The 26,315-nt window shown below is 37.3% G+C and overlaps 1 protein-coding gene across 5 annotated transcripts; it reads right to left on the minus strand.

Moving 5' to 3' along the window:
* Positions 1 to 5,686: 5,686 nt before the first annotated feature.
* recql4 (RecQ helicase-like 4) lies at positions 5,687 to 25,556 on the minus strand. 5 transcript variants are annotated; one of them, XM_016677901.1, is made up of 28 exons: positions 25,184 to 25,556; positions 25,070 to 25,103; positions 24,889 to 24,986; positions 24,585 to 24,731; positions 24,343 to 24,497; positions 22,345 to 23,224; positions 22,189 to 22,271; positions 20,710 to 20,812; positions 19,436 to 19,601; positions 18,578 to 18,682; positions 17,927 to 18,094; positions 17,145 to 17,237; positions 16,931 to 17,067; positions 16,758 to 16,841; positions 15,312 to 15,500; positions 14,968 to 15,150; positions 14,678 to 14,879; positions 13,507 to 13,700; positions 13,350 to 13,433; positions 11,900 to 12,037; positions 11,731 to 11,817; positions 11,116 to 11,326; positions 10,891 to 11,020; positions 9,920 to 10,086; positions 8,404 to 8,581; positions 7,669 to 7,822; positions 7,162 to 7,270; positions 5,687 to 5,939 (listed from the first exon to the last, which is right to left on the minus strand). In XM_016677901.1, the coding sequence occupies exons 1-28, from the start codon at positions 25,265 to 25,267 to the stop codon at positions 5,818 to 5,820; spliced, it is 4,485 nt and encodes a 1,494-aa protein (XP_016533387.1). In that variant the 5' UTR covers positions 25,268 to 25,556; the 3' UTR covers positions 5,687 to 5,817. The 5 variants fall into 5 exon arrangements, with proteins under 5 accessions (XP_016533387.1, XP_016533388.1, XP_016533389.1 ...); XM_016677902.1 differs by having other exon boundaries at positions 20,710 to 20,809; positions 24,585 to 24,734; XM_016677903.1 differs by having other exon boundaries at positions 17,927 to 18,091; positions 24,585 to 24,734.
* Between the last annotated feature and the right edge of the window lie 759 nt (positions 25,557 to 26,315).

Here is a 26,315-nt window from a genome sequence, read left to right on the forward strand (position 1 = left end):
TTTAGATGACCAGGAAATCATTACTGTTTAAACTTTACCTTTAATAACATAAAGTTACCTCATTTTTAAAGTGCAATCAGTAAAACTTTTAGAACAAATTTATATCAGTAATGATTTCTTGGTTAATGTCAAGCTGTCATAACAAAGACATTTTGAATAATGTCAACTTTGTATTAAAAGTGTCATAATTTACCGAATGACGCTTTATGACAAGTCATAAATATTCATGAAGGCTTATTCATGTTCATGACAGGTGTTATGTCATGTTTATGACAGTGTCATGTCAGTCTTATTCAACCCCCTTCAGATAAAGTGTTACTAAAGTATTTGTTCCCTTAAATATTTCCTCAGGAACAAGCAACAAAATTAGTCAAGAATGGCCTCAGTGAACCCAAGTTTTCAAACAGTAAATTTATGTATCGGGAAAAGTTGTAAAAAGCAACCTGGCCTTGTACGAGGAAGTAATTATCTCTCTTGTTAAATGATGAATTAACTGTGATTAGTCATGTTGGTTGGAAAGCAACCAAGTTCAGTGTCACCAGCCACACCCAGTGATGATTACCACCAGTAGACCCGGTCTGACAACATGAAGTAGGCTACAAGACCTCAAAATGTAATGCAATTCAAGAATATTGACCAATTTTAATGAGGCAAAGGTTACAGCCAATTCAATAAAAAAATGGAATAACAGGTGAGACTTTGCTGTCCCCATTTATTTACTTCAATCCAGGGTAAACAATAAGCGTCTGGACAAAAATGGCCTCCAAAGCCAAAACCGCTGCCGACAAAAATAACTCGACTCATGTCACATTTACTAGAAAATATCTTAATGATCTCCTAAACCTCTGGGAAAATATTTTGTGAACTGATGACAAAAAAACAAAATTTTTACAAGATGTGTGTCCAGTTACATTGGGCAAAAAATAGCTTTACTGACAACCAAACAAGGTGGTGGTGGAGGTTTGGAGCTTCTTTTCAACTTCAGGACCTGGACCACTTGTCTTGATAGAGAATGTCCAACAATTAATTTATGACAAGACAAAAATGCTTTTGTGTTATGCAACAACAAAATGACACAAAAACCTCCAGTGACGTTCTCAAAGTTTGGCTCTAAATCCATTGGAAATTACCTGAAACTGTGGTTCATACCTGAACCCCCTCTAAAGTTCCTAAAATAAAACTATTCTCCAAAGAAGAGTGGACAAAAAATACTCCAAACTGAAGTAAAAGACTCGTTGCCGATTAGTGGACATGCAAGATGACATCTGTTTGATTTAATAGAGTAAATTAGACAAACTACCATGGACCCACTCCAGACATTGTTTAACCCATCAAGAGTTAAAAACCAGAATAAATCTGAAAGTGAATTTGGTCCCTGACTCTGTCCTGTGCTTTGAACAATACATTTCTGACTCTTGTCTTTACATATGAGTGGAAAGGACGCCACAATTTTTGGGTGCCTGATTTTTGTGTGACTTGCTCCAGGTTTGCTGTGCAAAGTAAACGTTATCTCAACTAATCTGCTGCATTTCCAAGTTGCATGAACATCTTCACTCAGGACAGAGTCCGGGTACAACTCACTGCATAGGCAGACAGGAGGATGTTTATCACTCAGAGAAAGATTACGGGTTCATATAACGAGTGTGTGCTGCACGCGTGATATCAAGGATGACCAGCGTCTGAGTTTAACTGAGGCAAAATAGCCTATTAAATCTTAACAACCAGGCTGCGCACTAGACAGATTATACAGATTAAAGCAGCAGCTGCTGACTGAGTCAAACCGAATCTTCTTGAGGTCGGCTTTTAAATCTGGTGTGTATAATTAGGCTTTATGGGATTTTATGGTTTAAGGGAGCCTTTTGACCTGTTGTGGTGATAAAACAATAAAAGGAATACCCTCTAAAACTGGACCTTTGAGCCTCTCAAACATCGTATCCATGTCTTTTCAGATATCTGTGTTTGAAAAGAAAAAGAAAACACAGAAAGTATTGTACTGAAGCTGTGATGAAAGGAGCCAATGAAAAGCAAGAAATGTTATAGATTACAATGGCATCGTTATGGAAGATTTATATCTCCTATATATAATTTATTTTCAATAAGTGAGACTTTTGTGTTGTTTTTATGATTTAAAGCATTTTGAACTGACTCATTGCTGAAATGTGCAATACAAATAAAATTGATTATTTGGGGGGTTTTGGTCTTAATCAATACTTTGATGTTTCTTCTTTTGACTTTGGCTTCTTATCTGCCAAAAATGATGGGGGGTTTTCTTATCGTTTTGTTTTTTGAGCTCTTATCCACGATTTATTAATCAACTTAGTATAAAAGACTCCTAAGTAGACGGATGAACTAATTTAAGTCAACTTACACTTCTTAAAGCTTTTCAACATTTTATCACAAACGGCTACAGCAGTAACAATTTTATTGAGATGTGCTTGATTGACCAACACAGGGTGGAACATAACTGGGAAATGGAGGGAAAATTTTCCTGTTTTTAAAATTGTTTATAAATAAAAATACATTTATACATACATGCGTCACTTTTTACCTGTATGTACAAACGTCACACATATAAAGCGTGCTCCGTGTTTTACCAACCGCCAGAAAAACATAATAGAGTTCAGTGTTTGCGGAAGTAAACATGGATGCTAACGGTGGAGCGTATCTTACGATTTTGAAGTTGTCTGACACGAACCAGCATTTTAACAACTCAATCCTCGTTATCGTCCCCCATGATTGTAGTTTTTCTACCCACTAGCGCAAATCAGGACGCAGAATAGTGACGTTTGTCGAGTATCAATGACGTTCAAGTCTTCCGAATGCGACCGGGAGGTTGAGATTCAGGTCACGTTTGAAAACATCAGATACGGATCGGATATTAAAGTGGATTCAGGTGGCCTGGGTCGCATTTGAAAAAAAAAAAAAAAAAATCCGACCTGTGTTGTTCAGACTGTCATGAAAATAGCAAATAATGGCAAAAAAAAAAAAAAAAGTCGGAATTGGGTCACTTTGGACTGCAGTGTAAACGCAGGCTTAGCTTGTGAAGGAAGAAAATCGATACGCTGATCCCAAAAGAGTGCAAACTACTCACGCTGTATTTCAACGTGATGGAAATGTTTTTGCTGACAAATAGAGGAGATAATGTCACGCAACAGAGACATTAACTCCATTATTCATTTACTGTACTCAATTGGTTTACAGTTTGTGGTGCAACCATTGGCAATGAACCTTACCAACACCAGTCCAAATACTAATCATTATTCTGTTACGAATGCATTTATTGGTTTAACATATACCGTAACTGTTTCAGTAGAAACTTAATTATATTGAAGAACGTCTCTATCAAAAGATGAATATTCAGCTTTTCGTAGTAACATAATGAGGAAAGATTGCTTGGCTTTAACGAGAAAACATCCCCAAACCAGATCCGGTGAAGGTAACCTTGATTTGAGAATGTTATAACCCGTTGCACAACCTTTTTTCTGAAACTGATACAATCTAAAGCCTTAATTTAGACCATAAAAGATTCAAAGCCATCTCATCCTCATCTCTATAACTATTTTACAATTGAGCATGACTGTGCTGTACGTGCGTGTGATGAATGGAGCAATGATGGCCTGATCTCGCTGGTGAGACTTAAGAATTAATCATCAACCTTAGAAATAACAGCAATAAACCACAAACTGGAAACATACGTGATGTGGAATCCAAATCTGATGCAAAATTGGATTTAATCTCCCAGCCAAAAAATAACTTGATGTAGGAAATTATCTTCTTTGCTGTTTCTAAAATAATCTAATGTAGAAATCAAGTTTACTTTTATTGAAAGCTTGATTTTCTTTAAATTGTGTTTCACAGGACTCACTGAAGGGGAAGTAGCTGGTCTACTTCATTGAAATTAAAATCTGAAAAACGAAAAAACAAAAAAACAAATTCTTGTTTTGTTTTTCCAATTTTATGTTGAAACGAAAAAACCAAAGAACGAACCATACACGGATTGTCTTCCTCATCTACTTGACAAACCAAATATGGAATATTTTATCCAACTGTTTTCTGTTTAGGTGTTGAAAAATGTTTTACTCTAAGCTCCTCAAAAAGAGCAGAGAAAGTTTCTTTCTCCTAAAGAACTTTTTACTTAAACAAGTTTAATGAATGGATGCTTGTTTCTTTGAGTCCTCCTTTCTATAAACTAAAAAATGAAAGCAAAGGAGAAAACATTGCTCATAAAAGACAAAAATTTCCATTTCAAGAACATCTTAATATTTCAGTAAACATCGTAAAATCCTTTTAAAAATGTTTAAGTGTCCACCTAATTTTGCCTCTGGTCCAAATTTGTATCATTTTTGACTTGCAGTCGGCTGCCAAACAGAATAATTCATTCAAAGATTATTAAACACTTTTCCTACTTTTTGCTTTACTTTTTAGTTTTGTAATGAAGATTATGTGTTTTAGAATAAACTTGTTTTAGTTGATGATTAGCATTGAAGGAGAAGGGCTGAAAGGCAGGGACCTCTAGTGGTGGGTTAGGAGTATAGCAACTCAACAAAAACAAAAGACATCACTTTGTTTTAGAAGAAAAATGCTAACAGCATATTGTTAATTGTATCACTATTAAAAAGGAGAAAAACATGAAGCTAAATCAAAATCTGCTCTTGTTTGTGTTTATGTAGCAAAGCTAGTGACAACAGGAAGTCAGAAAAGTAAACCCAGATAAGTGATTACTTCAAAAATTTAGATTTTAATAAACTATTTTCGTTGTTTAATACAAGGCAATGATTTTGTCATATAATGAACAAGTTACTTGGAAGTTATAAGTAACCATTACCAAAAATTCCTCTAGTCATTAGTGAGGCACTCACAGCATTTCCTTTGGGAAACACTGGATTTCTGTCTGCCTGATCCAGGTTTAGAGAGCTAGTTATTCTGCATAAATAAACAGAACTCTATTTCAATCAACCAAAGAAATTAATGTATATATATCTTAACACTACATAATTATTGCAACTTGTTTACATAATTCATCAAATTCATTCATTTGCTTTTAGTGATACAATAGAAATTTAATCTCAAAACTGTGGCTTCATCTTTGCATCAACTCTGCTGTCCTGCTCTACTTTCAGTCTGGTTATAAATTAATCTGATCACAAAGGGATCATTTATTCAGCTTTAATTTAACCTTTCCCTCACAGAAACCTTCCTTCCCAGAAGGCTTGTTTTGCTCAGAGGATATCCAATAAAAAATAAAAACATAATCCAGTTGTAGATGGTTAACCTATTGGGTAATAAGGACATTTTCTTACTTATTCCATAACTACCGTTTGCTTTAATAAAATATAAAAACATATTGTAACCCAAGTTAAACTTAAAACTGGAATGGAAACTGAAAATCCATAACCCTGACAATTGACAATTTAACACATTTGACTTGTGCATATTTCACATATTATCAATATTTCATTAAAATCAACTATCAAAATCTCTGAGTTAGCTGTCAAAGTAAAGGTTTGATTCAAGTATGAGAGTCACCCCTTGTTATTGTTCTGTTATAGTTTCTGGGAATACATTTTTAACTGGGTCACAGCCGTTCTGTTCTGTGAGAAGGAAGGGATCGTTTGTTTTTGTCCTCATGGCTCTTGACAATAAGTTATGTTTTAAGTCTACGATTGTAAATAAATGTCACTGAAGAAATTATAAAAATAGAACATTTTTATTGAATAACAGTTGATAAGTAAATAGAGGTATACTTGCAAATAATTACTTAAATATAAAATATTAACAAAGAGATCTGATAAAAACTCTTCGGTCCGATGACCACGGTCATTTGAAGTGAAGAATCTCCTGGGTAGCGATACGGATGAGCTGGTTGAAGTCAAAGTGGATGTATTTCCTCCAAAAACGTCGATCTTTGCCATATATCTGAGCCGGATAACAAGGACTGCCTGCAACAAGAGTTGTCTTTAATCAAATAACCGCAGCTCAGTTTTTATTTTTTTACAGTTACTGCTGAGTTGATCTTTACAAAAGTGTTTAAAAATCATCAACCACAAAATCTTGCAAAACAGTACTAAAGCTTAAAATCCTTAAACTTCAGTAGTTTATAGAATCTGACATCAAAATCTCAGAGCATTTTTTTCCATTATAGGATCCCTCAAGGATCGCAACTTGGTCCTCTCCTTTTTTAACTCATGTGTTTGAGAGATACATTTCTTAGTATGCAGACGTCATTTCAAAACTTGTTTTATTTCAATCAATCAAGCAAGCAATCAATTTTAGGTACAAAGCACCTTTCCTGTTGGAGGCAGTTTGCTGGAAACACATAATGAAGGGTATTTATTAACTGGGTGTGAACCATCCAGGGTCACAGTGTGCAGGTCAAATACCAGAGTTGTGAAGTAAACTGAAACCGGTGGGATCCTCCCTTTTACTCCAATCTCTGCAAGAGAGCTGGTGGATATATATATGTGTGTGTGTGTGTGTGTGTGTGTGTGTGTGTGTGTGTGTGTGTCAAAAAGTCTTCAACAATATAAAACCAATCTTTTTGTTATTGAAATGAGATGCAGAAAGAAAATTATCGCAAACATTTAAGAAAAATCCCCTAAAACATTTTTTTGTTTACAAATTACAGCATGACAACGGACAAACAACAAAAGAGTGCCTTTAAAACATTAAAGGCATATTTATTTATCCAAATAAAAAAAATCTAATTAGCTCAAATTAAACTCTTGCTGACTTGGGGGTTTTGGTGCGGTGCTGCTGCGAAGAAATAAAACTATACAAAGAAGGATAGAGAGGAAGTTTGTGGGTGGATTAGTTCAAGCTGGGGTTAAATAGTATCGATATAGCTCATAAGCGCTACAGAAAATAATTTTCTGTGTTATTATGGTTGTTAACTGAGCTTCTATAGTGACACAAACATTTCTACGGTGCATCTCTGACGACCTCTAGTGGTCTAAACATTCAACACTCACTGGATTTTATTCTGAATAAATAAAATCTAGTGAATATAAAGCATAAAACATGTAAAAAAAATTACAATTTATGTGGACTTTAGCATTTTACAGCTACACTGGTCAGATTACAGTAGTGGTTTATTCTGCACTGTCATGCTCAGCTGTGTGTGTGTGTGTGTGTGTGTGTGTGTGTGTGTGTGTGGATCCTCACCTATACCGTGCAAAATTCTTGCAACAGCTCTCCCTGAAAACTTCTCATCACTTCTGTTGGCAAGAAAACCTCTGATGTCGGCTCTGATCTGACTCTCCCAGTCCAACAGCTGCAAAACACACACAGGCATGTTTTCATCACTTGTGAGGACTTTGACTTCCATTAATTTCACAGCCTAATCCTTACCATAATCCAAACCCTAACCATCACATACCTAACCCTTACCTTAACCTTTACCCTAAACCTAACCATCACAGACCCCATGGTCCCAGATGTTTTTCCCCACGTGGGAAAAACAACTTCCCACATGGGGACCAAGAAAATGTCCTCACAAGGAGCAATGGTCCCCATAACCCCACATTGTAGACAGAAGAAATAGGTTCCCATAAGGATATAAAAACCTGGTGTACACACACACACACACACACACACACACACACACACACCTCTAAGCAGGAACATTTCCAGATCGAAGCCACGTTTAATTTTCTGTGAAGATTGTTTAACCTTGTATTTGTCGAGCTCTTCGAGGTCCTCCGGTTGCAGCGAGCGATCTCTGTCTCGCCGCTTGTCAAAGTATTCAGAAAGAAGGTTTTTCAGCTGCAAGCTGCGATTCTCATCCAAGTCGTCCAGACAGGACGTCACAGTTCGGAAAGCAACACTGAAACAAACAATGACCGGAGAAGTGAAGAACAGACGCAGGAGAAGACACCACCACACCTGCAAACCAAAACATCATTCGCGGTTCCAGTCATGAACATATTCACTCAACAAGTGAAACTAAACTTTAACCTCAGATCTTTAACATCTTGTATCAAAAATCTGATCATAATTGTTAGTGGTGTTCCTCAGCACTCAGACTCAGGCCTATTACTATTCATCTTCAACCCATAGGGTCCATTTTTAGGGAATATGATCGACATTCTCTTATTATGCAACATATCTACCTTTGATATATCCATCTCTATCCTTTCAAACCAATTCCAAACCCTGCACTTTATTTTTTTCACCCGTTTGTCTGATTACCAAGAATTTAATTGAGAAGTTTCTCCTGCATCACATTGACAACCTACTTTTTAAAAGCTTTGAAAATAACTTTCATAGATTTTGATTTAATTTACCCTTTATTTTTTGCATTGCTTTGACTCTCAAATCCAAACAATGGGGCTTTAATTGGGATTTTAATTGTTGTGTGATGAGGCTCTGTGTAGTTGCCAATAATAATAATAATGAGTGCCAAACCTCTTGAAGGCCTTGAAGCAGGCTGTGAGTTGGTAAATTTGTGTTTTTTCTTGGTCCTGGACTCGATTATAAAGGAATTGACAAACTTTGTCCATCTCCTCGTCGCTCAGGTCGCCATAAGATCGGAAATAAAAAGACGGGGAAGAAAATTCAACCAAGACGCCGCTTCGTCCACCACCTGAAATGTAAACAAAAACCTACTTCACTTTGCAGAAGGACAAGAAATTACTGTAGGAACTGATATTGTGGGTCAATACAGCAGCATTCAGCTTCTATGCACCACAAACTTCCAGAAAACTGCAAAACAGCTGAAACACTGAGTTCCTTTAAATCTAGACTAATAACTTAGCTGCTTAGAGTTGCTTTTGAAACCTAATCATGACACAGTAAATAATCTGATGTTTTATGACTTTGTAATTTTCTGTTCTTGTGATGTAAAGCTCTTTGAAATGCCTTGTTGCTGAAAGGTGCTACACGAATAATATTTGATTGATTAATATATACCTCTGGAAAATGAAGACACCACTTAAAATGATCAGTTTCTCCAATTTTACTTTTTATAGGTATATGTTTGGGTAAAGTGAACATTGTTATTTTATTCTATGAATTACTGACAACATGTCTCTGAAATTCCAAGCAAATATTTAGTGTTTATTGGCAGAAAATGAGAAATGGTCAAAATAATGAAAAACATGCAGTGTTTCAGACCTGAAATAATGCAAAGAAAACAAGTTCATATTCATTTAGGAACAACAATATTAATGTTTTAACTCAGGAAGAGTTCAGGAATCAATATTTGGTGGAATAACCAGGAGGTTTTCGAAGGGGTCCAGTGCAGTGGACTCTTAATTTGTTCCAGAGCTGTAGATAATAATAGTACTGTATTTTCCGGACTATAAAGTGCACCTCATTATAAGGCGCACCAAGTTCTTTTTAAAAAACTGGAAACGTACATATATAAGCTGTACCAGGCTATAAGCCGCAGGTATCTCCGCTGCTCTCACAAGGACCCAGCAGAGGGCAGCAGAGGGGTGCGTCCTAATAAACCTGCTGGATTTATTATGGACGCAGCCCTCCGTCTGCAAAGCCGAACCATGGTTTCGTTCACACCGAGTTTACGTGCAGCGGCTCTATTCCTGTACTGCCAGATCGATGGCCTTCAACTTAAAAGCTGCATCATATGAACTTCTTCATGTTGTTTCCATGATGAGGGGGTGTGAGTTTGAAAACATTTCTCCTTCTGCCTGCTGCTAGCATGTGGTTGTTCTAACTGAAAATTAGCGCTTTCTTCTTTGATTTCCAATTTTGACTTCCAATGATTCACTTCCTGCTAAAGCGCCCTCTGGTGGTTGAAGAAAAATCCACAGAGAAGCCACACCGGGCTACAAGCCGCATGGTTCAAAGCGTGGGGAAAAAGTAGCGGTTTATAGTCCGAAAAATACGTTACCTTTAGACAAAAAAAAGGTAATAAATAAAAGCTGTAAACTATCTCAGTGTCTTCAGTTTTGAAATGAACCTCTGTCTGTGCTCCACTGCAGCTGTCTCAGTCCCCTCTTCACCAGGGGAAGCTGCCATCCCATCGTGTCCGCCACCTCGACGACATCAAACTCCACCTGATCGAACCGCTCCACGCGCTCGCCTGCCATTCTCTTCCGGGCCAACGCCACGGCAACCGGAGGGCAACTGCGGGTTCATGATTAAAAACTCATCAACACAGCATTTTCATTCCGCTTCTTCAGCGTTGTGTATTTCTGTAGTTATATTACTGCATCAAAAACTTTACCTTTACACCAGGACTGCACTGATGGAGCACATTTTTATTTCTTTTCCCCCAGATTCAATATTTTCTGCTTTGTTCTCCAAGTTCTCAGAAAACACCTCAGCGCCTTAAAGGTTTATTATAAAACTTTGTGGTACTTTTCAACTCTAAAATTGATGATAAAAACTATTGATACTTTTTTAGATAACTGCATGAATGTGACTGCATGACATGCAATCACAGGCCCACAAATACAAATACTGCTCTTGAAGAACATTCCCATTTGTAATTCATTTCTTTAACACACTAATCACACAAAGTAGTGTGAGTAAATAAACTGCTTTATTTAATCATATTTTCTATTTAATTAGTATTTATTGATGCTCTGATGGATCAAGCAGTGGTGAAAATAGTAAAAATGACAACCCTGACAGTATTGTTTTTTAAAAATCATCATTATCTTATAATCATAAATCTGATAATGATAGGACTTTTATCATGATAAATTATACCATAAATGCTAGTCTCTAGTCTCTACACCCGTTTCTTACTGAAAATGTCACTGGAAAGATTGTGAAAAATCAGGAAAAACCACATTTTTTAAACAACATTGGCAAGTTAAAGGAAACGCGGTGAGTTTGGGCTTTCTCTGCACACAGGTAGATCTGAAAGATCACACAGCCCCAACTGAAGCATCAGTCAAAAACAAAACCACAAGCATCGCTTACATTTTTGTGACTTTCTGGAGCTGTCTGGGTCCATCGTAGCACCTGACTTTACACACAGACAGAGTCGGATGGAGAAGCTCAACAAACCGCTGAGGATGCAGCTCCAGGTAGCAAAGCAGCGTTTCAACACCTAAAGTTTTTAAATAAACATTCACATGTACAGTAAACCAAGCTGCACCTTTCCTTTTCTCTCAGGGTAAAAACTTGAGCCTGGTTTCCACTGACCTTCCTCTGTGACGTCCAGAGCCTCCACGGTCTCTTGGATGGGAATCGCTCTTTCATGGGTATGACACAGACGCTCCTCCGGCCAATCACAGCTCTCCGTTTTCTGGTCACTCTGCCAATCCGCTCCCTCATCTTTACCTCCTCTTGACTCGCCCCGCTCATTTTTTACGCTTCCTTCCTCGCTGTGCTGAGCTGAATCAAGGTCAGGCGCCTAAAGGCAAAACAAACGTTGCATCTAACGAGGTCTGAATTATAAAATTCAAATTCAAATTTACTTTATTGATCCCAAAGGGAAACTAAATGTTGTTGTAACTCATTACTTCTTCAAAGAGTTATTGTAGATGTAATGTAGAAATGAATAAAATATATTAAAGGTTACATAGTCCCTTGACAATCTTCGATAAAAAAATTATTTATAGTTTTCAGCTCTTTTATAGATATGTGAAGCAGTAGAGATCTTCCAATATAAAGATTTTCCAATATTCAATTGTGTTTTTTAAAACTTACCCAAAGCTCTTAAAATATTTTAGCGAATTAACCACCATTTCCACACAGCCATCGTTTGGAAAATCCAGGGCTTGCAATTAAATTAGCAGAGAATTTCCCATAAATCACCTCTAAGCCAGTGGATTCCTGCTTTTCTCTGAGTTTCTTTTCATCGCAGACATCCATCATCTCCAGCAGATCAGCGTCTTCAACATCCTGCTTCACAAAAGCAGATGCGTTACTTCATCTGAAGCTCTGACGGCATGTGGAGTGAAAACACAAGTGGAGAGAAGGTCACCTTCCACAGTTCCTGCTGCTTCTGGTGAATCTTCTGACATTTACATGCAGGAAAAACTCTCTGCACCAGTTTCTTGATCGTGTAGTAATCCACAGTGTCTGCGTAGATGTGGCGGCGGAGCTCATGGAGGTCGCCACCCTGAAATTCCCCCACAAATTATAACTGGGGCATTAATATATATAATAAATGAAGAGGAACATGCATCAAAAACCTTTTTTACACCACTAGACATAGCAGCGCTCGAGTGTTACAGCACTGCAACGTATGGATGCATTTCTGCTTCACACCTGGATCAAAAAGCTGAACTACCTCCTTGGGATTTCAGTCGGGTAATTAAATATTTGATCCAGGTGTTGAAGCAGGGATGCATCCAAAAGCTGCAGGACTGGAGTTACGGACTTTAGTCCAGGAAGTGGATTTGATGCATCCTAACCTACAAATTACTATTTGTAAGGTAAACACGATGATTTCTGAGCTTTTTCTCTGCAGATCTACAAGCAAAATTTGAATTGTGATGAATATTTTGCCTTCAGAGTTGCGAGAAAAACAAAAAAGAAACAACTACAGCAAATTATCCTTGGTATTTCCAGAAATTATTATATTTGAATGTGAGAGTTATATGAAAGACTTAGTAACATAAAAGTTTCAGGAAATGAAAAAAATTACAAAAAAGCAAAATAAAAGCTGCTGTTTCACAATTCCTTCTAATTACAGATTTCATTTAAAATTGAATCCAGAAAAGTAAGGATAATGTGGCTTAGAAACAAATTAATTATGATATCAATTTAATTTTACACAAGCAATTATCTTATTATCTAGCAGCTCTTTGGTGCAAATGATAACTCCTACAATAAACATCAAATATGTTTAATATTATCTCAAATTTTAAATTGAAAATTCAACTCAGCTAAGTGCAAAGCCTGAAAACTCACAACTTGTTGGTTCTTAGAAAGTACCAACAATAATTCATTATAAATCAGTTTCTAGTATGAAGGTTTATTATCAAGTCGTTACGTTTTCAGAAAAAATGCTGCTAATTTTCATCTGCCATTTCTTTTACCTTCAATATCAAGTGTAAGAAATGTCATGGGTGAAAGTAACGCAGCCCTCGTTTATAACAAACTCAAAACTATGTGGAAACGTTTTTGATCAGATTACATAAAAACTAATGTGTCATCAATCATTCTTCCTAAATATCCACTGTCACAGATAATTTGACTTTTCCTAGTATTTTATCAGCAGCAGCAATAATGTTTCCATTTGTTTTCAGTTCTCCTGCAAACATCATGAAGGTTTTTACTCAAAGTTATCAGACTTTGAGAGGCAAAAAAAATCTGTTTAGATTGTTTATCTAAGCAGTTTCAGCCATAAGTTATCAATATCTAAACACTCAAACCATAAGAATATCTCCAAAGTTTAAGTCTTTATGTTTGGACCTCTAAGGTTTTACCTCCGGGTCCAGGAAGAGGTGGCAGTGTGCTGGAAGTCCATCTCTCCCAGCCCTCCCAATTTCCTGAACGTAGCTCTCAAAACTCTGAGAAATTGTGTTAAAACATCAGAAATTATAAATAAAAGTTAAGAAATGTATAAGTCGGCTAACTTTCCACCTTTGGCATGTTGTAGTGGATGATTCCACGAACGTCGGATTTGTCCAGCCCCATGCCAAACGCCACAGTGGCCACTACGATCCGGAGTTCCCCACACATGAAGTTGTTCTGGACCCGGCGGCGCTCCGAACCCGACAGGCCGGCATGGTAGGCCTCAGCCTGCCACTTCAAGGGTTTACGGATCTTCTTACGAGCTGAAAAGAGTCAGACAAAACAACAAAAAAGCTGAAAATCTGAGTTAATAAGTTTTGATAATGTACACGATCATTAATGCTCTTCTAAAATATGTGAAACCTTAACTAGGCCTGAAATGATTAATTGGATTAATCGATTATTGAAATAACTGTTAGATAATTTAGTAATTAACTGGAGCATACAGATTTTAAAAAAGACCAATTGCTAAAAAGAAAAAAAAAGTGAGAGCCAAGACTTCACAAAGAAATAAACAGCTCTGGGAAAAAAATAAGAGGCCACTTAAAATGATCAGTTTCTCAGATTTTACTTTTCATAGGTTTATGTTTGAGTAAAATGAACATTGTTCTTTATTTCTATGAACTACTGACTAAATGTCTCTGAAATTACAAGCAAAAATGTAGTTTTTATTTGCAGAAAATGAAAAATGGTCAAAATAACAAAAAAGTTACAGAGCTTTCAGACCTGAAATAAAGCAAAGAAAACTAATTTATATTCATTTAGAAACAACAATACTAATGTTTTAACTCAGGAAGAGTTCAGAGATCAATGTTTGGTGGAAAAACCAGGAGGTTTTCAATGGGGTTCAGTGCAATGGACTCTTCATTTTTTTTCCACAGCTGTATATATATTTAAATATATATAAAATGTATTTTGCATTTAAGATGAAAAAGAAAAACCTTTGTAAATATGAACTCATCAATTATTCAAAATCTGTCAAATACAATTTCTTAACCATATTTTGCCATCTAATCATGAATTGGTAAATAAAAAGCATAACAGATTAGCTGTACAGGCATTTTTAGGTATAGATGCATATTTTGCCACAAATTATATTTATTTTCTTGTTTACAAAAGGAATCGAATTTTGTTTTTAGGTTTTTCTTGTTTTGACGTTAAATGAAAAATTCAGAATGTACCCCAATCAACAGAATAATCGATTGCCAGAATATTTGTTAGTTGCAGCTGCAGCCATTACCCAGTTCCTTCTTCTTCTGCCCCACTGGGTTGTCCTCTGTCTGGTTGCTGCTGCTTATTTGGGTATTTTCTCTCAACAGCACCCCCTGCAGGCAGGTCCGCAGCAGTGCAGCCACTCGGACGGTCTCCTCTCGTCTGGTGCAGTAAACTATGATGGAGTCCAAACAGCCAAAACGATCGCCTTTCAGCAAAGAAACCAAAGCCTGAAAAACACAAACGTTCCAAAGTAAAACAACGTCACGCGTTTTAGATAAAGAGACTGAATTAAGGCAGGTTGGCACCACATCAGACCTGGTCTTTCTCCCTATCTGTGGACACGGACAGGTTGAGGTTCGGGGGCACGGCTGCAGACCGCACAGCTATCCCGTCTTTATCGCTGATGTCCAAATGCTGAGCGATGTCCAGCGCCGTGGACAAAGTGGCCGTAGCCGTGAGTCCCAGCAAACACTTGACGCCGAGGCGTTCCCGGAGCACCTACAGACAAAACATGTTCCTCTACTCAAACAGCAAAACTGATTGCGACTCCAGCTCTGCTTTATTAATTTACCTGCTTCTATTTACATGTTGGAAACCAAGAGAAAAACTAGTTAAAAATAAGAAACATGGCTTTATTATGTTGTTTTATAATAACACACCTTACAAAGCCTTAAGTAGCAGGGTCTGAAGTTGTGTGACCACTCAGACACGCAGTGAGCCTCGTCTATACAGGCGAAAGCCACCGGAGGGAGCTCCTGAGCAGAGGGCAGACATCCTGACCCTGAACCTCCTCCACCGACCAAAGCCTCTGGGGAGAGAAGCAGCACACACACCTGGCCGGACTTCACCTGGAGAGAAAAATAAAACAGATTACTTTAAAGGGGACATATTATGCTAAATCCACATTTAAAACGTGGATTTTTACTTCTTAAAACAGCCCAAGTGCTTATTATTTGGTAATAAGTTAATGTTTTTAAGTGTCTGGAAAATTAGTGGTTTCAAAAACTCCATGATTGCTAAAATTCCTCAACAGTCACAATGAAACCAGTGTCTCCATCCATTGAATAACATGTAAACATTTTTAGAGTGACAGTTAAAGGGTTAAGTCACATTCCAGAGGGACTGAGCCGTTACTTAGCAACCCTGACAGAGCCCAGTCCTGTTACCTAGCAACCAAGCATAGCTCCAGGACATTCAATCAGCTTGTTTAAGAGCTCTCAGCGCTGTACAATTGTGTTTTGTTGATGAGTAACCATTCAGAAAAGATGTTTGAGTAACGTTCAAAGATGGTTGTATAATTACAGATCTGTTTGCAGATATTTTGCGAGCGTAAACGTTGAGTTTAGGGGCGGAGTCAGCTGCACAAACAGACAGGCATACAAACCAAACTTGTCGTTTTATTGTATAACTTTTAATGAGGGATATCGTCAATCAAAATGACAGCCAGCCCTCGCTTCGGTTTAATTGCGGATTTCCAATTACTCCTTTTTACAAGGTGAGAAGATTAACGTTCATAATGTATATGAACGCTTTATCGTTCATATACTTTATAAGTAAGTATGACAAGAAACATATCAATTATCGCATTATGGCGAAAGTGAGGATAACCATCAGTAACCATGGAAACAAAGACCCACGGTCATGTAGCACATAAGGAAAAAAACTGGTTAGCGTCTCGTCTTCTGTATGTTTTTCAGGCTGTTCTGGTTTAAGGGGAACCGCTGTTCATGTCATGGTGACATAAATCAGGTGGTGTGAATTCAGGCAAAGTTGATAATTTGATCAACACATCAGGAGGAGGAAGTGCAGGTCGGTTTCTAAGCTAGCTGTTTCATGCTTCTGTAAATACCACCGTCTATTAGTTCACGGACAAATTAGCTTGACTCGAACAAGCAGACGCCACGAATAAACTGACGAAAACAACTTCAGTCGCTCTGTTCAATACTACCGATCCTCACTTCCGACGTCCGTCATGGCGCCTCGATTAAGTGACGTAATTGGAAACGGTCAATAGAAAATGTACGACGCTATCAGACCCAGCATAAGGTTTTAATGATGCAAAGAAAGGTGATCTTAAGCATGCTGTCTGTCTGTGACCATGTTACCTTTTCTATAGCAGATTCTCTCTGTTTCATCGTCATGTTGGAGTGGATGCAGGCTGCCTTTAACTTGGTGGGCAGCCCCGAAAGCTAAACACACACACACATATATATACACACACACAATTTACGCGTTTCTGGTTTAAGTTTCATCTACATAAAATGTAGAGAGTGTTCACCTGATCGTCCATTAGAGAAACTAGAGGGGAAATGACCAGAGTGATGCACTTTGACCTCTGTGCGTACAGAAAAGCTGGCAGCTGATAGCAGAGTGATTTACCCATTCCAGTGGACAGCACCACCAGGGTGGAGAGCCCTGAGAATAAAGAAGCAAACATGTAGAAGAGGCTCATGTAGAGATGGTGTGTTCAGGGGTTTATGAGCTGTGACTACCTGCCAGGATCCTCATGATGGCCTTCTCCTGCCCAGGTCTGAATGACTGGTAGCCCAGTTCTCTCAGAGCTGCAAACACTTCAGCAGGCGTGTCTGAACACAACCATTACACAACAGAAAACAAAATGTAGTTTCAATTAGTCATGATGGAGCGGTTATTGAAGTAATCGTCAACTAATTTGGTAATCAATTAATTGTTTGCAGGAGTATACAGACTGAAAAAGGCCAAACAGTGAAAAAAAACAAAACAAAAAATATGTATTCATTTTGTATTTGAGATTTAAATTTTTTTTTTTTTGTCTGTAAATATGCTCTATGCAAAACTCCTGATAGTTTTAGTTTCACCTGGTTGAAATTCTGTAAAAAAAAAAAAAAAAAAGAAGAAGAAAACCCTGCTATTAAACACCTTATTAATCAGTTAATCCACAAAAACATTCAACAGATCAGTATTGATGTTAAGTCAAGCAGAAAGGACTGAGCTGTTCAAATATTGATGTTAGAAATATATTTTCACCAAAGATGCTTGAAATAATCAAGGGTAAATAAATTATATCTTATTTCATTTCAGCCAATAAAATGTTTATCTTCTTATTTAAAAGGGAAATTTAAATATTTGTTCATTTGTATCTTTTAGTCTATTGAAAATATTATAAAAAAAAAAAAAATAAAATCCGCAAAAATGTGGCAATTTTTAAATAACTAAACGAATCATTAGTGGCAGCTCCAGTGAATTTTCATACCAATGCATTTCTATTTGTGTGAATGAGATTTGCAGCGCTTACCCTGGACTTTACCGTCTTCTGTGAGACGATAAAGCGGCTCCATCGGCGGCGGCGGCGCGGGCCGCTCGTAGTCGGGACGAATGACGTTGAGCAGCATCTCATCGCTCCGCCTGCTGTCCGCTCCAGTTTCCTGTTGCCGTTTTTCCGCGTCGACACAGGAAGACGCTGCTGCAACATGTGCAACAATGTTTTCAAAAATGTAATAACAAAAGTCTGAATGAAAACGGAAATCAGATCAGATATTGAATACCGGAGCATTTCTACTAGGCCTGCCACAACAACAAATTTCACTGGACAATAAATTAACCTAGTAATTATTGTGATAAAGGATAATACTGTTGTTTTGACACACCAATAAACTTTAATTTTGTAAAAAAAAAAAAAAAAAACCACTTAATACTGGAACTGGAAGATATTTTATATATCCAAAATAAAACACAATAACCAAAAACAAAACATAAAAAGGAAATAAAAACCACACACAACTAAATAAAATGGATTCTGACGTCTCTGGAAACAAAAAATAAATATAATCAAGTACATTTTTAATTTACCATGAGATTAATTCATTCACTCATTGCTTATTGTGGCAGGATTAATCCTTACAGACAACAGACAGTAGGAATCCTGCTGTGAAACGACTTATCCTACCCGGAGGCTGCAGCGTTCCCGTTGCCCTGGCAACGTCTTCCAGGGTGGGCAGTTCAAACGGTTCCTCTTCTGCAGGCTGATCCTCAGAAACAGGTGGTGGAGGGGCTAAAAAAGAAAAGGAAAAATTATGCTGAGCTAACAGTGCCCAGAGCTCACATTAATTACCACAGATGAGATTTAATTCAGTTTCTGTGTTTCACTACAGGAGACGAATCATCTACTTGTTTCATAGTGAGAATAAAATCAGTCCTGCTACTTTCAGAACTGGGTCAGTAAAATAAAGTTCCTAGAACCTTTCATGTAAAAATGAAAGACTTTTCAGTTTGTCTGACTTTTCTGTTTACATTTAAAACAGTCGGCAGCATGAATGGATGGATGGATGTACGGACGGATGGAAGGAGCTGTGTCACAAAGAAGGAAGAAAAAGAGGAAGGAAGAACTGAAAGAAAGACAACAGGAAAGACAAGAAGGAAGTATGGTAAGAAAGAAAGGAGATAGGGTACAAAGAAGGAAGGAAGAGAGGAATGAAGGGATGACAGGGAAGGACAAAAGGACAGAACAAAGGAAGGATTGTGCAAGAAGTCTGAAAACACAGATATTTATCAAACTAATAATTTCCTTGTCCACAATTATCCAGACCAGGAAAAAACTGAAATCTATACCTCTGCATATTTGTCTTGTTAAATGTGAGAAATAATATTTTTCATCATTATTAATTAAAATAAAAACATCCATCTAAAGTTCCACTTTCTCCTCCTCTTCTTCTGGATGATCTGATCAGCTGTTTTATTCCTCCTGCAGGATGAATCCTCCTCTCCTCCTAACCCAACGTGTGAACAGATCGGTTCCTCCGGTCACCTGGTCCTCTGCAGTCCACAGCCCAGTGTCCGCTTCCTCCACACCTGTAGCAGGTGTCGCTCTGCCGACTCGGCGCCCCTCTGAACCCGCCCCTCCGTCCTCTGCCGAAAAATCCTCCGCCTCCGCCGAACCGCTCTCCCTTCAGCTGAAACTTCTGCATGTACAGCTGGAAAACACGCAGAATCAGACTGGCTGCAGCCGTATTTGTCTAAAGACAACCTCTCATTTTAATGCAACGCTTTGGGAATAAGAGCGTTCAGATCATCAAACTGTCGTTTTATTCGTCTAGTTTCACATCTGATGAATCATTTTTGTGTTATTTATGTCATTATTCCCATAAAACACCCAATTACGACTTTTTTTTCTCATTTTCCCCCAGATACTTTTTTTTTTTTTTTTGAAAAGTTTAAGACATAATACCATCCTGTCAAAGTTCCCAGAACCTTCGGGAAAGAAACCGGCCCACAGCATCACACATCCTCCCTATGCTAAACCCAACTGGAATGTTTTTCACAAAAAGATTAACTTTTATCTGATTTATCAAACCCCGTAAGTTTACTTTTGTGATGGTGGAAGAAAAAGTAGTTGTTTTCACTGTGCCTCCTAAACATCCAGTTAGCATGACAATAACAGTTTAGTGGTTGTCATGGAAACTAAACAAAATTTAGGTCCAATTATTTCTCTGACTCTTGATATAGTAAAATTTATGCAAGTGTCCATTTTGTTTCAGCCGATTTAAGACAAATATAATGGTTATGTTCTCTGGTCTTTCCCTTTATGTAGAACTGCTAAGAGAAATGGAGCCTATTTAGACTTATTATTTTATTTAATTGGCCTAAACATTAATCAGTTTAAAAATTAAAATGGGAAATCAAAGAAAAACAAATAAAAAATTTTAAAAAGGCTTCAGCTACATTTATTTTAAGGAAATTCTGAAACTTAGAAAATCTGTCACCAGTGATTTTATTAAAAATAAAGAATTATTTGCAATCTAATTTTAGAAAATACTACAGTTAAATGTTATATTTTCTAAACTTGAGCTTCCGACATTTCTACATTTACTGCAGTAAAGGCTAAAACTAGGATGTGTGAATATAATTTACTACTGTTCTTTCGTTTGTTTATTCTTTTATTAGAATTCATTCAATAAAGTCAAACTCAAATCATTTTAAAGCTTCACCAGAGGAGCCAGTAAGTCTGGATCTCACTGTGTTTATTAACCATGAGAGAAACTAAATACGCTCAATAAAAATAAAAACTAAGAGGAATCATACCTGTTTTCGCAAACCAATTCCCCTCAATGCGTAGCCTTTCACATGAGATTTCTTCTTCAGGTTTATCTTCACAAAGTTTCCCTCTGCTCCTTTTGTTCCTCTGCTAAAATATAAAAAACAAACTAAGCTATAAGCAGATCCAAAAAGAAAAGATCGCCAACAAGTTGATGATACAAACTTCAAAGATTTTAATTTAAAGTATTTATGCTACAGAGAAACACAACGAGGTGTACAACTGTGAAGAGGGGAAAAAAGCAGCTAATGAAAATCTGAAAAGTGTGGTGTGCACTTCTACTCTGCACCCCTTTACTCCAAATCCCCTAAAATAAAATCTCCATACAGAAAACCTTAAAAATGAACAGTTAAAGCCAGGGGACAGGATGCTCTTAATTTCAGAAAAAGAATTTGTATCCTTGCTGCCATTCAGGTGCAAAACATTTATTTATTTATTTTTCAGACTATGGAACAAAAGAAAACCAGGTTGAACATCAGAGGAAGTCATTTTCCTAATTAAAAGAAATGAAAAAAAATGTATATAAAGCACATATTTTGCAGCTAAATAATATAAAATAATTTTTTAAAACCTTTTGCCATTCTGTTGTAGATATTCTATGCATAAAACCCTCATAATTATAACTATTGTTTAGTTCTATAAGATCCACATGTGAGTTGGAGAATCATGGATCAGACAGACCCGCTCCGTCTGATCATCATTCAATTCAAATCAACATCATTAATGCTCTTAAAGGGCCGGCTGTACCAGAAAATACTGATAAAATATGTTAAAACTGTTAAAATATCTATAAATTATTAAAATTAAATAATACTGAACATCTCTTCAGTTCCTCCAGGATTTCGTGATTTGTTTTGCAATAAAAATCAAAGTGTTTCTGGTACTAATTTGGAAATATTTGTGCTTAATGCGACTTTTTAATACTTGCTGTATAGATCATGGATTATAGTCTGACATCAATTAAGGCTGAGGCAGCTGTTTAAGTAAGAACGTTTTTGACAACTTTTGAGAAAAATCAGAGATTTGTTGATTTTGCATAAATTCCCACAATAATTCTCAAAACACTGGAGGGACTGATTGATATAATATGGCAGTAAATGGATAAAAACTGCATTGATTTGACTGATAACGTAATATTCAAGCACATTTAGAGTTTAGCCTAGAATCTAGAGGGCCACATATAAAGATAGGCGGGCCGGATTTGGCCCACAAGCCTCGAGTTTGACGCATGTGATCTGATTGAGTTGAGCTGTTTTACAAAGAAGCATCAGGAAATATTTCAGACATGCCACACTTTTCAGATACGACCTTTTCCTCTCGCTCCACAGTTACGTGCCACTTTGTTTGGGTTTATCACATAAAACTTCAATAAAAATCCAGGGACTTTTATGGCTTTAAGGTGGAAAACATCAAAGCTTCAAAGGGTGTAAATACTTTTGCGAGTCCAGGTTTGTTTGTGCACCCACCTGGTTCTGACCGGCTGCCTCTGATAAACCCGATTCGTCCTGAACTCCTCCTGGATTTCTCCTAAAAGGTTCTCCTGCGGCGCCTAGAAAGAGATTAAAACAAATTAAATCATCAACATTTAATCCTCTCAGATGGTAAATAAGTAAAATAAATACCGTTTTTGCTCCTTTGGTCGTTTCCTCCTCATCCTCGTCTTTTCTTTGTCTTTTCTTCTTTTCTGAATCAGGGCTTAAACTCGAGCTCTCCTCTTTCTCTTTAGGATTTCTTCGCCTCTTTTTTGCTGTTTCTTCCACGTCGTCTCCGTCTCTCTGCCTCTTCTTCTTCGTACCTTTTGATTTCAGACCATCTTCACCGATATCATCTGGTAAACGTGACGACTTTCCTCTTTCCGTTTTCCCTCCTTTCTCCCTTTTGCCTTTTCCAGAATCTTCTTGAGCACAATTTGGATCTGCCAACTTTTCTTCTGGTCCCAAATCTACTGGCTGTTTTCTTTCACCCTCTGAATCTCCTTCAGCTTTTCCTTCCTTGACTTCCTTCTCCTGTCGTTTTTTGACGTTAATTTCCTGATTTCCTCCTCCGGGAATCTCCTCAGCTTCCATCTCCCCAAACACCTGACATCTCTCCAACCAGCTCCTGTCAACGACGCTCAGTCTGCTGGAAACAGAGGCTCGTTTAGCTAAACTCCCTCCTGACCCCACGAGAAAAGGAGGGCTTCGTTTAAATCTATCGACATTCCCAGCTGGACTTCCTGACTGGGAATTTTCTTCTTTATCTCCTGCGTCTTCGTTTTCCTTTCCTGTGCTTTCAGGAGCAAATTGAGGGGATGAAGGTGATAAAAGAGAGGAGGATCTGCTTGGAAAAGAAGGTTTAGCGATCTGAAACTGGGAATTAGCACTGATTCTATGATCGTCATCGACAGAATTACTGATTGCAGCTTCTACTGGTTCTGGTTCTGGTTCTGGTTTAAACGGTTCATCAGGCTCCAGTAAATGGAGAGACGGAGAGGTCACCGACCCAAACGGCGGCTTCATCAATCTAGAAGAAACAAACATCAAACACAGATTTAAATCAGAGATGCAGAGGTGGATGGAGTAGCAAAACTTTTACTCAGTTAAGGGTAAAACTTCTTCAAGATGTTTTTACTTGAGTAAAAATCAGGTTTTCAAGAAATTACTCAAGAGCAAAACAAAGTATTTCATAAAAAGAGTGATCAAGTACCGAGTCAATGTCATTTCATAAAAGCAAAAGATGGGATTTATTTCATTTTTCAGACTCTGCAGCAAAAGGAAACAAGACTGGCAAAAGAAAAGAGCAGCAGAAATATATATAAAGCACATAGTTTTCAGCTAAAATAACAGGAAATGATTTTTATAGACCTTATGCCTTTGGCGTCGTTCTGTTGTAGATTAAATAAAAGAGTAGTAACTCATAAAGAGTGATCAAGATAATAAAATCTGATTTAATAATCATCAAACAGGCAAAGTATAAAAGTTCAAATTTAAAGACTAAAATTAAAAAATAATACTAACAAATACAAAATAACAGAAGAAATCCTTACAGCTAATAATGTGTATGTTAGAAAAGGACAATGTATTTCCAGTGAGAATATAAAGTGTTTACTGTATTTTATTAATCAACAAAATAGCCATACAAAGCTGGTGTAAAAACAAGAGGTCTCACTTTGACATAAATCCAAGGTGTTCGCCCCCGTTTCATTCATTTCTGGTTAAAATGTGTTTGTTTCTTCTTCATTGAAGTTACTAGTTTTAAAATAAAATATCCAGAAATTTTACTCAAGTAAGAGCAGCAACAGTTCACAAAAATAGTAGTTAATACTACCAATATAGTACCTAAACAGGGGTGTCAAACTCCAGTCCTCAAGGGCCGCTGTCCTGCAGTGTTTAGATGTGCCACAGGTAAAAAACAGTGGAATGAAATGGCTTAATTACCTCCTCCCTGTGTAGATCGGTTCTCCTGAGCCTTGCTAATGACCTAATTATTCTTTTCAGGTGTGGTGCAGCAGAGGCACATCTAAAAGTTGCAGGACAGAGGCCCTTGAGGACTGGAGTTTGACACCCCTGACCTAAAAACAAGTGAGAAGGAGGGCAAGAATGTGATGAATGGATGGATGGAGGTGAACTAGTGAGGGTTACCTTGGGGAGAGAATCTCCTGGTGTTCATCCTCAGATGAGTTTTTAGCAGAACCAATAGATAAACTGAAGCTGTTCTGTATTGGTTGATCACCTTTTAAGGAATTGAGAGGAACTCGACCAGTACGAAGCGATTTCTTCAGAGAAACTGGTTTCTCCTACAGATATGGGAGAAAATAACCACAGGAATAAGACATCTTGTTTTCTTAACAAATGAACTTTAGCCTTTATTTTGTGATTCCCACCTTACTGAGAGCAGAAAGGTTGTTTTTAAGCTTCAGGCCGTAATACTGCGATGAAGCCATGAGGCTGTGTTTTTCCTGAGACGTCAGTCTTGGAGCAGAAAGCGGCATTGCTTTGCGATTGAGATGGGCTCCCCAACAATCTGATTCCTGCTTGAAAACAAAGACAAAAAGATGTTTCATCAAACCAGGTTAGAAATGTTGGAACTTTGTCTTGGTCTATCATATGAAACTAAACTAAAACAAGTTTAAGCTGTAGAGGTTGGTATGTATTCACACATTAACAGTATCATGTTTTCTTCAGCACCTTTTTTGTTGGGTTGATCTCTGCTGTGACCTCTCTATGGCCACTGGATGCATCGTTTACTTTAGCTCGTTTTAAACTCCTGTACTCCTTATACAGCCCTGCAAAGACACACACTGATTTTCTTGAATGCATCAAGGAAAAAAACATGTTTTTATGCTGCAATGAGATGCGTTACACCCACTCCTGGTCTCCTCTGGAGCCTGGTCAATGTCCTCCTAGAAAAACACAGGCGTTATAGTGAAAGAAAACATGCAGTGGATCCTGTCTTTATCCGGATGTGTTGGTTTTAAATCACCTTACTGGGTTTCCTCTGGTGCTGCTGGAGAAAACCCTGCTCCCAGCTTTTCAGCAGCAGTTTCACCTCGTTGTAGCGGTCCATGTCGACTTGGTTCAGGACCAGTAAAAGTTATTTAAAACTCATTTCTTGGTCATTATCGTTTCTAGGATTTACGTCAGGCTAAAGCTAGCAACCGGCGCGATGTCGTTCCATCAATTTTAAATCCTAAATTATTTCGCTAAGCTATAATGTTTTCATCAAGTGTCTTTACTGCTTGGAAGACGATCTGTTTTGGTGAAAGCGGAAGCGGCATTTGTTGTTTAGGATTTTCCCGCGTCTGTGTTGCCAGGTTCGTTCCTGAATCCCCCGATCCTCTAAAACCTATTACTAGCTAAAAAAAAAACAACAAAAAACTTCTAGCTGATTAGTTTCGAAATGAAAGCAGGTTTCAATGAATATATTGGAGCATACATTATGTTTAGTTAAAAAAAAAAACAATTAAACAGCCGTTAAAGATTTTACAAAGCGGAAATGTCAAAATAAAGAGACCTTTATTGTGAAGCAAGTACTTCCGGTACTAAAGGGTTCATCAGACTCATAACTAACATTTTAAATTCTGTCACTATCAGCCATTACTCAAAAATAACTACATTTGATTATAATGTAGTTATAATCAAATGTAGTGTGATTACACTACATTTGTAGTGTGTAATCACACACTACAACTACATACACACAAATTATTATAAATGATCATTTATAATTTTGATTACAAATGACGTAATAGTCAATGTAGTAATAATATCCATCGACCCTGAGAGGAAACCTTTGTTTTAAATAAGGATAATTTAAAGAAAATAAGAACCAAATAGCTGTCGTTTAAGAAATCCTTTCAAAATTATGTGCAAAGTTTATTTTTGCAAAATATATTTAAGCCATTACCAGCTTCTGTTTGTTTTGTGACTCAGACATTTCGAGCATTGTAATGTTTGCTGGAAAGATTTTCAAAACTTGATCTTGTATAAGATATGTATTCCACCAACTTCAGATGTAATAAAAGCTTGTACTCTATCAGGGGATAAAGTATTAAAACAATGTTAATTTAATCCTTCTGGCTACTTTTTTTACTCACAAGTGAAATAAATTTAAA

Source organism: Poecilia formosa, unplaced genomic scaffold, assembly GCF_000485575.1.
Source record: "Poecilia formosa unplaced genomic scaffold, Poecilia_formosa-5.1.2 Scaffold169, whole genome shotgun sequence".
NCBI classification, from domain to species: domain Eukaryota; kingdom Metazoa; phylum Chordata; class Actinopteri; order Cyprinodontiformes; family Poeciliidae; genus Poecilia; species Poecilia formosa.